This window comes from Vipera ursinii (assembly GCF_947247035.1).
Source record: "Vipera ursinii genome assembly, chromosome: 1".
Classification (NCBI taxonomy): domain Eukaryota; kingdom Metazoa; phylum Chordata; class Lepidosauria; order Squamata; family Viperidae; genus Vipera; species Vipera ursinii.
Genome location: NC_139512.1, coordinates 232,708 through 246,267, shown reverse-complemented (window position 1 = coordinate 246,267; position 13,560 = coordinate 232,708). Strand labels below are relative to the sequence as shown.

At 45.3% G+C, this 13,560-nt stretch overlaps 1 protein-coding gene across 5 annotated transcripts in view; it reads left to right on the top strand.

Moving 5' to 3' along the window:
• EPS15L1 (epidermal growth factor receptor pathway substrate 15 like 1) overlaps positions 1 to 13,560 on the top strand; it is a 58,615-nt gene that overhangs the window by 36,159 nt on the left and 8,896 nt on the right. For 2 of the 5 annotated variants that reach the window (XM_083348280.1, XM_083348279.1), the window contains 2 exons: positions 3,379 to 3,508; positions 9,839 to 10,044. The exons of 1 other annotated variant lie outside the window; for it this stretch is intronic. In XM_083348280.1, the coding sequence (XP_083204406.1) occupies positions 3,379 to 3,508; positions 9,839 to 10,044 (336 nt within the window). Of the gene's footprint in view, positions 1 to 3,363; positions 3,509 to 9,838; positions 10,045 to 13,560 lie in introns of all 5 variants that reach the window. 2 more of the 5 variants (XM_083348278.1, XM_083348282.1) reach the window with 2 other exon arrangements.

The window sequence follows — 13,560 nt, the reverse complement described above, 5'->3', positions numbered from 1 at the left end:
TGTTTTTCCATATCAAGGTGTTCAGATTCACTTAGCTAAGCAGCCAGGAAACTCATAGTCTTTTTTTATCCTATCCAAACCCTTCTTTTCCTTCTGCAAATCTACAATAATCATAAAATATTTACTATAAATGTATGGATGGGGGGTGGGGTTCAAGAACAGGACAAACAAGATTAACCTTCAAGGGTATTTTCTGTGAAAAATCCACAACTCAACGTAAGGGTCATGCTTTAATTGCAAACGGCCTCAGGTTCCTTGGATCTTTCCTCCACAAATTTTATAGCAGCTGTTGTGAAAAGCTGTTAACCAGATTCTAATTCACCGCTGCTCTGTAGAGTTGATAGTAAAGTAGAATCTCAGATCAGAGGTGGTCCATCTAGTCAATATCCCTGTTTCTCTTAGTCGCAAACAGATGTCTCTAGAAGACTTAGGAGCAGGAGATATGAGCAGGCAAGTAGCTCCTTCCTCTCTGTTGTTGTCATTGTGTAATTTCTGGCATTCCAATGTAAGCTGCTGCCAGTTCTGGAGGTGGAAAGGTCAGTAGTTTGGCTAAGTAGCTTCCAGTGGCTCTAGAACACTCAAATATATTCTCCGGTGACTAGAGAGAGTTCGCCCCAGAACCAGGTAGTTCTCGACTTACAACAGTTTGCTGGGTGACCGTTCGAAGTCACAGCGGCACTGAAAAAAGTGACTTATGACCATTTTTCACACTCACGACTATTGCATCCCGTGGTCGTGTGATTTACATTCGGATGTTTGACAGCCAATTCATACTTATGACGGTTGCGGTGTCCCAGGGTCACGTGACCACCTTCTGCAGCCTTCTGACAAGCAGTCAGTGGGGAAGCCAGATTCACCTCTTAACAACTGCAGTGATTCACATAACAACTGTGGCAAGAAAAGTCCTAAAATAGGACAAAACTCACTTAACAAATTTCTCACTCAAGCAACATACATTTTGGGGTCAATTGTGGTCGTACGTTGAGGACTACCTGTAATCTTCGGTATGCGTTAAGGAGCAATTTATTTATCAAATATGTATAGCCACCTATTTCACTAAAAATTACTCTGGGCAGCATATAATAACCAAATAAAATAATATAAAATCAGGAGTTATAAAAACAGTCATAAATATGAACAATCTTTATTAAAAATGGAAATATTTAAAAACCAGAGTATACAAAGCAGAGAATGAGTGTATAAACCACACACAGCTAGTCCTTGATTTACAACCATTTGTTTAGGGACTCTTTGAAGTTACAATGGTACTGAAAAAGGTGACTTATGATAGGTCCTCGCACTTATGACTGTCACAACATCCCCATGGCCACATGATCAAAATTCAGGTATTTGGCAACTAGCATGTATTTATGATGGTTGCAGTGTCCTGAGTTCTTGTGATTGCCATTTACAATCTCCCCAGCCAGCTTCCAACAAGCAAAATCAGTGAGGGAAACAGATTAAGGACTGCATGATTCACCGAACAACCATGACAAACAAAAATGTAAAATTGGATGAACTCACTTAACAACTGCCTTGCTTAGCAACACAAATTTGATCCCATTTGTGCTTGTAAGTCAAGGACTACCTGTATCAAACACAGTATAATACCTTAAGATATTGCTGGTTCCCTGGGACCCCCAAACCTGTGATATAACCAGGTCAATACCAACTTGAGGAATCAGGTCTTGATTCCTCAACATTAAAACAAAAATGGAGCTAATCTGACTCTGGGGGGGGGATGTTCCATAAGGCTATAGCAGAGGAGGCCACTTCATGGGATCCATCAACGTAGATCCCTTGCAGATAGTACTCATGGCATGCCCTGTTTGGTGGATCTAATGGGATGGGCTGATGTAACTGGAGAGAGGCAGTACCTCAGATATGTCCCATACCATGAATCCAAGTCAGTGACTTCTGTATTTCTTCCTACTAAATGCCAGGATAGTCTAGACCAGGGGGTCTTCAAACTTGGCCCTTTTATGACTTGTGGACTTCAACTCTTAGAATTCCTCAGCCAGTGTGCCTGGTTGAGGAATTCTGGGAGTTGAAGTCCACAAGTCATAAAAGGGCCAGGTTTCAAGAGCCCTGGTCTAGACCAGGGGTCGGCAACCTGAAAAAGCAAAAGAGCCACTGGGAACCGGTTCCATCACACATAAAAAAAGTGGGAGCTGCGCGTGTGCATCCACGCACGTGCATGTTTTTGTTTTTTGCACATGCGCGTGCGTGGATGCACGCGCGTGGCTCCCACTTTTTTTTAATGTGGATGCACCTGCACGCCAGCAGCGACGGGTCTCCATGGTGACGGGCGCTGGGTTGCGGCGGCGCCTTCAGCCCGGGCGCCGCCGGAGCCACCCCCGAGACCTCCAAACTGCCGCCCGAACACCCGTTTGGAGACCTGCTGGTGCAGCACCAGCAGGTCTCCAAACGGCTGTTCGGGCGGAGGTGCGTGTGCACCTCTCCAAAGGTGCGCGCAGGAGCTCTCCAAAGTTGATTGCAAAGGTGCGCGCAGCTCTCCAAACCTTTGGAGTGGTGCACGCGCACCTCCTCCCATTCGGAGTGGTGCGCGCGCACCTCCGCCTGTTCCGAGAGGTGCGCGCACAGCTCTCCAAACCTTTGGAGTGGTGCGTGCGCACCTCCTCCCGTTTGGAGTGGTGCGTGCGCACCTCCGCCCGTTCGGAGAGGTGCGCGTGCACCGGGCAACTGGGAGCCGCATGAGACGGCTCAAAGAGCCGCATGCGGCTCCAGAGCCGCGGGTTGCCGGCCCGTGGTCTAGACAATGACTAGATTGATTTTGCTACAGCTGTACCCACCCAGGAAACTCAAGCACAGCTTCACATTGTGTGCAATGGCAAGTTGTGTCGGAGTGTAGGATTGTTTTTCCTGCTATTGACAAATCCTTCGCAGTTATTAAATGTCTAGTTTTGCTTTCCCCTCTTTCCTAATATTTCGATGTGGAAGGGGCTACACTGGGACTTAAGAAGCAGTGTTTTGTGCGTGTGCGTGTACGTGCATGTCTCTAGTGATTCTCCACTTGGAAGAAATTTATTACAGACCTAGACATGGTGCAAGTTTGTATATACTGCTGCCTCACTCACTCCATGCCTGCCCTTTAGGCAAATTGGGATCTACTGCCATTTTAAAACACATGTTTCTTAAAACCAACACCGATATTGCACCCAAAGCTGCTGAGTACACGGCTTGGGGATTCTTCTGCCAGCTTCTCTGCTGTCTTTCCAAGGTCCTTCTCTCTCTCCCCCTCGCCTCTCAACAGGCTCGCAACTGAGCCTGTCCTCCATCTTCTGCATCCGCACCTGATTTCCCCCCTCCCCTTTGCTTCTCTGTGCAACGGTCTAAATGCAGATCTTTCTCACGCAGCCTCCAGCTTCTGATCCATTCTCCTCTTTTGGAGGAGCTGGGTTCTCTGATGATCCTTTTAAGACTAAAGCAGACACTCCTGCCCTCCCGCCGAAGAAAAATATGCCTCCCAGGCCCGAGCCACCCAGTGGTGAGTTATATTTCTTTTGGGATGCTTGCTCACCAATGACAGCAAATGGTTGGCCACTTTGGGGGGAGTAGGGGTGGTGAAACTCTCTTGAGTTTCCTCTAAAGCAAACTTTTTCTAGGGAGTAGCTTTTCTCCTCCCCCTCCCTCCCTCCCTCCCTCCCTCCTTCTTACACTTTCACTTGTTTGCTTTGATTCCCTTCTGCCCTGTCTGTCTCTTTTGCTCTTTCTGTTCCTCTGCCGGAATAATTGCAAGTTCTCTGGAAGCTACAGACTAGTTTCTGTGCTCGGTGGCTTGAGTTTTCACTTCCCAAGTTCCCAAATAAATAGGCAAATAGAAATCAAATAAAGCAATTTTACGTGGTTATTGTTTCCTCTTCCACCATGACTCTTCACAGACTGAACAATGTGCGAAGTTGCCAGTGTGTCTTTTCCTCCCTTTGCTTTGCTTTTCCCATCCTGTGTGACACCCACCGACAGGAGAAGTCGCGAAATGATTTTATAAAATGCAAATGTTTCTCTCTGCGGTGTTCTTGTTTTATGCGCACGTGAGTGCATGCATGCACACACGAATTTCAAAATCCCCTTTAGAAATGTTTTTGGGCCGACAGGTTCGCCAATCCTACAGTTCATCGTATAAATAAGTACACCTTGGCTTTAGGCGTGGCTGAGATCCTGGATTGTCCAATTTGGCCAGCGTGGGACAGGAGCAAAAATTTATGCTGCTTCCCTCACCCTCTCCAAATCCAGAGAGGATTCATTAAACCTCCACAGACTTCTTCTCACCCTGCTGCTAAAGGTCTAACACACCTTGCAGATAGTGCTATGTTATGCTGCTCAAGTGCCCAGAAAGGAGCCGTGTAACTGTACCATGGTAATGTGAAGAATGTCAAAGAGTTTCCCTATGAGAGGTTAGTTGCTCATTTCAGTCATTTGGGCATGAAAACTCCCCTCCCCCCCCTTTTTTTTATTTCTTCATTAAATATCTGTTAGAAACCGTCAGTTAAGACCTCTCCTAGGAGTTCAAACAGATGATTAGTGCAAAAACAAAAAAAGGAACCTAACTGCTGATAAGAGATCTCTCGGTGCTCACCGCTATCTAGCTTCTAGGTAAAAGTTGTTGAGCCTCAAAAGAGAGAAACAGATTTTTTTTTCTAAGTACAGGAAATGTCTGTGTGGGTGTCAGTGATTGCAAGTCAATTTAGTGTAGCCCTTGTAGGTCTGTGATCCTGAGACCAGCTGCCTCAGCCCCACCCAGACTCACATCCTCTTAACATGCCTTGAGCAGCAGCGGTGCTCGCCAGCAATGTCAGAAAGCACATTCTTCTGTTGACATAGAAGAGTTTGGGTGATGGTGTTCTTCTAAACCTGCAAGGGACAACAATACCGGTGTACAGAAAACCTGCCATTCTTTTCAAAACATTCATTAGGCCTCATCCAGGTGGCTGCTGCTGCCTGAATCAAGCTGGTTTCCTTTTTTAAAAAAATAAAATAAAAATAAAATCTGGCCAAGTTTTTCTCTGATTATATTTTCTGGGCATGAGTGCGGAAAAGGTGACTTCATGTATTTCCTCCAGGAATTACTTTCGCACTGACGCAGACTTGCCTGCGTTTCCTTTCCTGAGCGAACGTGACAGACCAGGTGCTCAATCAGGGTGTTAGAAGAAGCCGCTCAGGCTTCTGGATGGATGTTTGTTGTGCACAAAACCAAAATTTGTACAATACCCATCATCTTCAGGTGGGTTTGGTTCAGCATCCTTGGGCTGCAAGTGCCTCACTATGTTACGGAGACACGATGCTGGAGACATGATGCAAGGGGTTCTTTCTGTCAAGCCCAAGGGAGCCAATGAAGTAAGAGAACATTTTGAACATAGCCAAGAGTGCTTTCAGGTTGTGAGACAATATCCAGCTATTGCAAGAAAATGAGATGACTTTCAGTTGATAGATCAATCACAGCCCAATTTAAAGGCCACCTTGGTTAAGGCTTCTGAGAATTGCGACAGAACACAGTGTCAGATTAAGCAAATCTTAATTTAAAGGCCACCTTGGTTAAGGCTTCTGAGAATTGCGACTGAACACAATGTCAGATTAAGCAAATCTTTTCTAGAAGACGCTGCTGCTATTTTGTCAGTATGATGGAAACAGAACCATTTCCCCCCCCTGCAGATTCCAGAACTAGATGTATAGGATCACTATACTTGCAAGATGGTTGTGGTGAGCCAGAAAGAGGCTGTTTCCTTCTGACTGAGGTGCTTCCCTGTATCACAATGTTATCAGACATTTTAAGGAATACTCTAGTGAAAGTGTTTTCAGGGGGCTCAGAGGGCATTTACAAGATAAGCTTTCTAATCTGTTAAGATGTGTCTTCAGAGTCCAGAATTTAAACGAGCGTAACTGATTAATTTGTTACGCTGAGATTGCAGTTGGGGCTCAGTTGCTAAATCTGACCTGAAATTATTGGGCTGTTGCAGACCTTTTAACACTGCTGAGCACGAACAGTTGAAAGAAAGAGGCTCGCGCACGTGTGACTGTTGGAAATCAGTTTCAAAGGCCGACATGATGCAACGTTTGGTATATCACAGGTCTTTGAAACTGAATCCTTAAACAACAAACATCTGCCCCCCCCCCTCCGTGCATATATATAACTCTTAACATCGTTAGCCTGTTCCACCTTCGTGAAAAGTTTGCTTTGGTGAGAAACTACCTTTTGCAGAGTTGGCACTGTTTCTTGCCTCGGTGGTTAACGCCTCTGCTTCTGAATTCAGGACTTAAAACTCTGTTTTCACATCACTGGAGGCCATTTCTTGGGGCTGAAATGTTGAAGAAATTCCATGACGCATCACCAGGCAACGTACGATAGCTGGGTCGATCTATTTGGACACTTCAGTTATACCTTTTATTTAGGAGCTACGGATATTTTCAATGTGGTATCTGGCTTTCAGGTTTCACAGCCATCTTCACAGGTTTTGTGGCTGGATTTTCTCCACTTGCAATCTTGTTTTAATGGCAGGGGGAATTCTCAGAAAGTGTCTGGGATTGTCCTCATGTGCAGGGTGAGCATTCTTGCGCCCCCACCCACCCACCCCTTACAAATTTATTATTTATTTATTAATTCGGTTTATATACCGCCCTACTCCCGAAGGACTCAGGGCGGTTTACAAGGCAAAATTTAAAAACAATACAATATATAAAATTAAAATTAAGTCTAGCCCCCCAAAAAATTAAAATCACAATTTAAAAACATTAAAACCCCTCAGTCCAGACCAGATAGCTCAAAGAGCCAGGTTTTTAGGTCCCGGCGAAATGAACGAAGGTCAGGGGGGGCCAGTCTGGAGTTCCGTTGGCAGTTGATTCCATAGGGCAGGCGCGCCCACAGAGAAGGCCCTCCCCCTGGGGATCGCCCGTCGGCGATCCTTGACCGGCGGTACCCTGAGGAGGCCCTCCCTGTGGGAGCGCACAGGACGATGGGAAATTGACGCTGGCAGCAGGTGCTCCAGTAGAAACTCATGCTTGCCTTGTCTTTGGCAGTCTAGGAATAGAGAACTTTCTGACAGAGCTGAGATAAGCTAAGCTGAGCTGCTTGTGGGCACATTCAGCTTCCCCAGCGTTTGCAGGTACTTTGACGGACTGCCTGGGACAGGTTTGAAAGCTGAGGGCACTGCTGTTTTTCTTTTTTCTTTTTTTTTTCTTTCTCCCCCGCCCCCCCTCCTTTTTTTTCTTTTTTTCTTTTTTTTTTTGCCTCCTTTGACTAGCAGGAAACCCCACCTGAAAAGGAGGCTGCCATGAGATCTGGCAGGATGGGGGCAGCTTGCGCCCATCAGCAGCAGCGTCTCTGGGGAGGGCACAGTGCATTCACAATTCTGCTTTGTGCCCTTTGAAGGGGAGAGCAGCCCTGATTCTGAAAAGACCAGGATGGAGCTCAGTGAATGCTTCTCTGCCCATCTCAGCAATGACTTCTTTTTTTTTTCCCCGAAACAGCCTTTTAGCAGCTCTTGATAAAAATTTCCCAAGGTGCTTGCTTTGTCTAACCCAGGGGTAGGCAACCTTGGCTCTTTTATGACTCGTGGACTTCAACTCCCAGAATTCCTGTCAGCCATGCTGACTCAGGAATTCTGGGAGTTGAAGTCCACGAGTCATAAAAGAGCCGAGGTTGCCTACCCTTGGTCTAACCCAGAGGTAGGCAACCTCGGCTCTTTTATGACTCGTGGACTTCAACTCCCAGAATTCCTGAGCCAACATGGGGGAACTATGGCCCCCTCATGACTCATGGACTTCAACTCCCAGAATTCCTTAGCCAGCCTGGCTCAGCTTGTAAACCTCTCCCTTTCCCCTCAGCATGGCTGGCTCAGGAATTCTGGGAGTTGAAGTCCACGAGCCATAAAAGAGCCAAGGTTGCCTACCCCTGGTCTAACCCAACGCAAATCCGAGTGTGGTCTTGGCCTGTACACAGAGCAGGGAGAAATGGTAGAATAGGGATCTGCCACTTCAAGCTCTTGTCAGGTGGGCCAGAGGCGGGAGCTAGTGCAGCTCTCTTTCAGATTAGGTAGTTTTCCCTTGAAAAACATCCAGTAGTGAGTCAGCTTTGAGCAAAGGGCAGAGCATAGTCTTAATAGGTTACTGCTTACCTGGAATTATTCAGGCCTCCCTCCTTCCCATCTGCAGAAGATGCTCGGCACATTTTCTCCACCTCCTCTGCATCTCTTTGTGTAGATTGGACATGTTCTGTGCTTTCTCAGGTGAACCCAAACGTTGGTTGAAGTTCCCAAAAGTACATGGGAGGGTTGAGAAAACAGCTTTTTTCTTTCTTTCTTTTGAGATGGGGTGGAGAAAACAGAAGAGTCATTTTAACTGAGGTTTGCCTCCTGAGCTTCCTTATTTTAAGACTTCTGGGAGATTGGGGGTGGGGGGGGGTTGTACCCAGAGTAGCTTGTCTAGCTTGCCTAAGAGTTTGAGGTGCGAATTGCTGTCCCTTTTTGAATACCACAGCTTCTTGGCAAGGCTTCTGAAGCGCCATTCTGGTTTGTAGTGAGATGGCTGCTTTTGGAGAAACAAGACATCCGATGCCACCGTATGCATCTACAAGTTTTGTGGCTTTTCTTAAGATCATGAACTTTGCACATATTGAAAGACAGTTGGTGGACTTGGGTAGAAGGTTCACCTCCAAGAAGTGGGCCATGGGAACAGTGCCTCGTTGCAGTCCTAGAGAGCCACTACCAGCCAGAGCAGAAAATGCTGGGTGGGGGGCTACCCCAATGGCCTCACTCAATCAACGGCAGCTTTGCTGGAGTAGAAAAGGGAAGTTGAACGAATCTCTGCTGTGGCAGCTGCCGCAAAGCCACTCTGCACGTGCCTCTCTCTTTGAGCCAGAGGTTCGAACTGCCATGGAAGGTGCTCCGAGCAACTCTTGTTGAATTAGCAGGCTCAGCCGAAGGCTCTGTGCTCTCCTCCTCTAGTCCCAAATAGGTGGGAAGAAGGCCCACCTCATCGCCCCCATGGGTCTTTCCTCAGAGCTGAGGCAGGGGGGGGGGAAGCTGCTGGTGCTTATTTGAATTTTTTTTTCCTGCATTGAAAACTGCTGTTTATCGTCATTTTGTTGAAGTGAGCCCTCTGTGTGGTTTGTGTTCACCACTTAGGCAACTGCTGAAAATCTTGCGGTTTTCAGCTGAGGGACCTGTTTTACTACTTGGGGGAAGGAGGAAGAGAAAATACATTAGGCAGTGATAACAACAGAGTACTTAAAATATCAGCAGCAATGTGCTTATTTTCCAACCCTTGACAAGAGCCCATTTGTGGTATTGATCATAACTAAGAAAATTACTCTGGCTCTCTTTGAACTGCATCTGTTGTTGTTGTTTTTTTTCCCCTTTTTGTAAGAACTAGCCTTCCTCGGCCTTACATCCCGTCACCGCTCCCAGGGTTCCTAAGCAGACCCTGAAAGATGCCAGATGGTATAAGATTTGTCCCAGCCCCCCCTCCCCCAAAAAATCTGTCCGTTGGACTGAAACTTTTAGATACTCTTGGGGCTTTCTGTACGATGACTTTGGTTTTGAGTAGCGCAGATATATATTCGGGAGGGGAGACGGTTATTAAAAGCAAAAGCCCATTTAAATCTGGGCCCAGTCTGGCTATGCAAAAACCTGGGTCCCCATCCCCCTCAATTTTAGCCACTCATGAACTCACTGTAGGGCAAGAGTGGTGCCAGTGGTGGACGTTTTGCCTTCCTGGGTAAGAGTTAGATATTTTTTCTATGGTAAGTAACCTTTCCCTTTCTTCCTTTTTCTTCTTTCCTTCCTTCTCCTTTCTCTCTCTCTCTCTCTCTCTCCACCTTTTCCAGGTAAAAGTCCTCCTGTAAGCCAAGTCGGGTCTTCCGATTTTGCCAAGCCCCCCGATCCATTTCAGCCATTCGGGGCTGACAGCAGTGACCCCTTTCAGAGTAAAAAGGGGTTTGGGGACCTATTTAGTGGAAGAGTCCTGTTTGCTCCTTCCTCTTCAAGTAAACCTCCTAAAGACTCTTCCCGGGGGTTTGCTGACTTCAGTTCTGTAAGTTAAGTTCCTTCTCTCTGCATCAACAGCTGCTTTTTCTAAGCTGCTAAATAGCAGCAGTTGCCTCTGGGCTCTCATTTCTGTTTCAATTGTCCCTCTTCTCCTTTTCCTTTTTCACAGCTTTTTGTCTCTTAATCCTTCATGCTGTCTCTCTTCACACCTGATGTAGTTCTGTATTTACTTCTGTATTCCAACACCTTGACTTAATCAATAAAGAGAGTTTGAGTTTGATGCTGCTAATTAGAGAGGTTTGTTTGCTTGCTTGTCTAGTGGAATGTTGCTTTTTCTTCCAAATTTCCAGAGTTCTTTGGAGGCCTTGAGAGGGGACTACATCCTGGAGCCTCCTTCAGGAACCTCTGGAATCCAGAAAAAAATGCTGCTTATTGTAATGTTTTCAGCCTTTTGCAACCAAACACTTTGTCTGTATTCCACAAATTGACATGAGGACTAATAGTAGTGCCCATATTTGTTTCAGCCAATAATTTGCAAGGACACACCAGCCCTTTATTTTCACACATTTAGTAGACGTGTATATTATAAAGCTGAAATAAATAGTAAGCGAGGCCATGTGGGAAAGCAGGTAGTATTTAAACAGCCTTCCCCTGCTTGTGTGCGCCAAACATGATTGAGCTACAACTCCCAGGATGCCCAAGTATCATAGCCAATTGCTGGGACAGCTAAGAATTAAGAATATTATAATTGCTACTTATTTAAAAAGTGTCAATTTGGGGGCAACTATTTTGAAGGGAATAGAGAAGATCACTCAGCTGAGTGATCTGTCTCAACAGTGTAATGTTGAGGAATGAGAGTAATAAATACCATTGTCCTAAGATTAAATGTACAAAATATGTAGAAGCACGGAAGTGGGAACTTAACATATTAAACTCAGCAGTTAGGCACTGAGGATGGATATGGAGATGTAACGTGACTGCATTGTTAGGTACCATCCAGGCAGGGGCATCCACAGGAGAGATTGAAAGTCAGGATGGTGGTTGTAGTTACACAGTCAAAGCTCTGTACTAGTGTCACAGACTTGCCAATGTTAAGATGTGTAAACTACAACTCCCTGAATTCTGGGAGTTGTAGTCCATATGTCTTAAAGTTGCCAAATTAGATTTTTTTTTTGTTTTACCCTGGAGAAATGCAAACTATTTGGAACTAATGGCAATCCAGTGTTTAGAAAGTTCTCAGAAGCAGTAAGCGAATGTTTCATCTCTTCATAAATAGAATTGGGGGAGTATTGTATCCATGGAAAGATCCATGATCCATAAAATGGATGAACAAGGAGCATGCTACAGAAAAGATTACACAAGCACACATCCAGGCTAGTTTAGGCTAAATAAAGATATTTTCATGGTGCAGCAGAACATTATGGAGAAGCAAGGGGTGTCTGTTTGACATCCGGTAACTTAAAGGTCTGGTTTTTAGTACTAGATTTTAGATGAATGCTGGCATGATTAAAGTTCAACTGATAAACAGGAAAACCTAAATAACACAATCTTGGTTTTATTTTGTCTTTTCAAAGACACTTTCGACCTCTTGTTTTCCTTGTTGGGCATTCATTTTCTCAGCAGAAATTGAGCTATATGATCAACCTCTGAGAATTGCTTCCCCCCCCCTTTTTTTTTAAACACAAATCCTGTTTTTTTTTTCTGGTTATATAATCTCTCTATGAGTCTGTGGTGTTGAACCTGCCATTTGATTTGCCATCTTCAGTATGGTAACTCATACAAACCTTGGGTCCTTGAATAGGAGGAGGATGAGACGAGAGTCATCCCCTTCCCCCAAAGCTCTCCCCACTTCTCAGAAAGAGTTGTGTAATTCCTTCAGTGGAAGCAGCCAGTTCTTTCTTTCTCTTCACTGCATGCGCTTGCATGCCTGCAGCCTAGCCACTGCAGAGAACAATGAAGATGTTCACAAGGGTCTGGAACAGGGGTCTTCAAACTTGGCCCTTTTACGACTTGTGGACTTCAACCCCCAGAATTCCTCAGCCAGCATGGCTGGCTGAGCAATTCTGGGAGTTGAAGTCCACAAGTCATAAAAGGGCCAAGTTTGAAGACCCCTGGTCTGGAATATATTAAACTCTGTTTAACCTAAAGCTTTATAGAGTTCCTCCGTCCAGCTGGATGTGTGTACATGAATAGGGCAATGGGGGGTATGTTTGTGCATTTAAACCTCTTACTAAAAATCTGACTATCCCTACTACCATCTTGGCCAGCCATGTAATTTTTTTTTAACAATCCATTCCTACTTTCATTGTAACACTGAATTTCACTTATAGCTTGTATGTGCGGTTTGGTGCATAACATAGCATGCATTTGTAGTAGCAAGGAGGATGCTTCTGATTTTTCTTCTACTATTACTTTGAAATACAAGCACCGAGAAAGCATAGCGGATGTTGTCTTTGTGGGCTGAGCTTTGCATTCCCTCGGGCTTGATGTTTGGTTTGAGTCCTCACCTCTTCCTCCTAAGGTCCATGAACCACAGCTTCAGACGGGTGACCCTGGAAAAGGGTTAAGCTAGCTTCTGTTGTGCCTGGTGTTGTCCACGTTCTACAGAATGCAAAATTAATCCTTGCAAGGGCTGTGTCTCCAGCATCTGGCTTGATTCCACATCTAAGCTGGGGAAAGCCCTCTGGGACTTGTTGACCTTTCCATTGCTTGCATTGCTTGCAATTTTAGTTGGGATGGGCTTCATTACATTCCTGATTCTCCCACACCCTCTGGAGCTGTCAACATACTTCTCTTTTCAGGTGTCAAGCACATAACTGAGCCTTGCTGGAGAGAGGAAATAGAGGAATTTTTTTTACAGCTGCATAACAGATAGAAAACATGTTTTTTTTTCTGGTAGTCAAGTAATAGGATACCCCCTTCGATTAGACAGGGGTCAGCAACCTGAAACAGTGAAAGAGCCACTCGGAACCGGTTCCCTCACAAAAGGAAAAACTGGGAGCCGCAAAAAAAAAATGTGTGTACATGCGCGCATGCGCAGAACAGGGTTTGACTGAAGAGTAGAGCCAAGGCGACATATGCACCTACCCTGCATATTTGAATTGATTGGTTGAACTTTTTTAGTCCCACTATTTTTTGGGACTGCACGTGGCAGAGGACTGGGAGCCGCAGGAGACGGCTGAAAGAGCCGCATGCGGCTCCGGAGCCACGGGTTGCAGACCTGTGGAGGAGGTCGGACCATTTCCCCTACTAGGAAAAACTAAATTATGTGTAAAAAATTGACAAACAGTGACTCTTTCATTATGAAATGCGTAATGGATCTATAGAAAAGATAAGATAGGCTTAGGTAGATTTATATGGGGATCAGTCATATTCTTGAAGAATGTGACTACCATACACTATATGAAATATAAGAAAAATCCTGTTCAATCAGATTTCAGGCTTTTAATCCAGCAATTGTAGTGAGAAGTGCACAAGCAGATCCTGAGGATGATTGAGGTGAGGCACTATTTGATATGGGATTCAATACCAATATTCAGAGATAGCCTTTGGTGCCATAAAT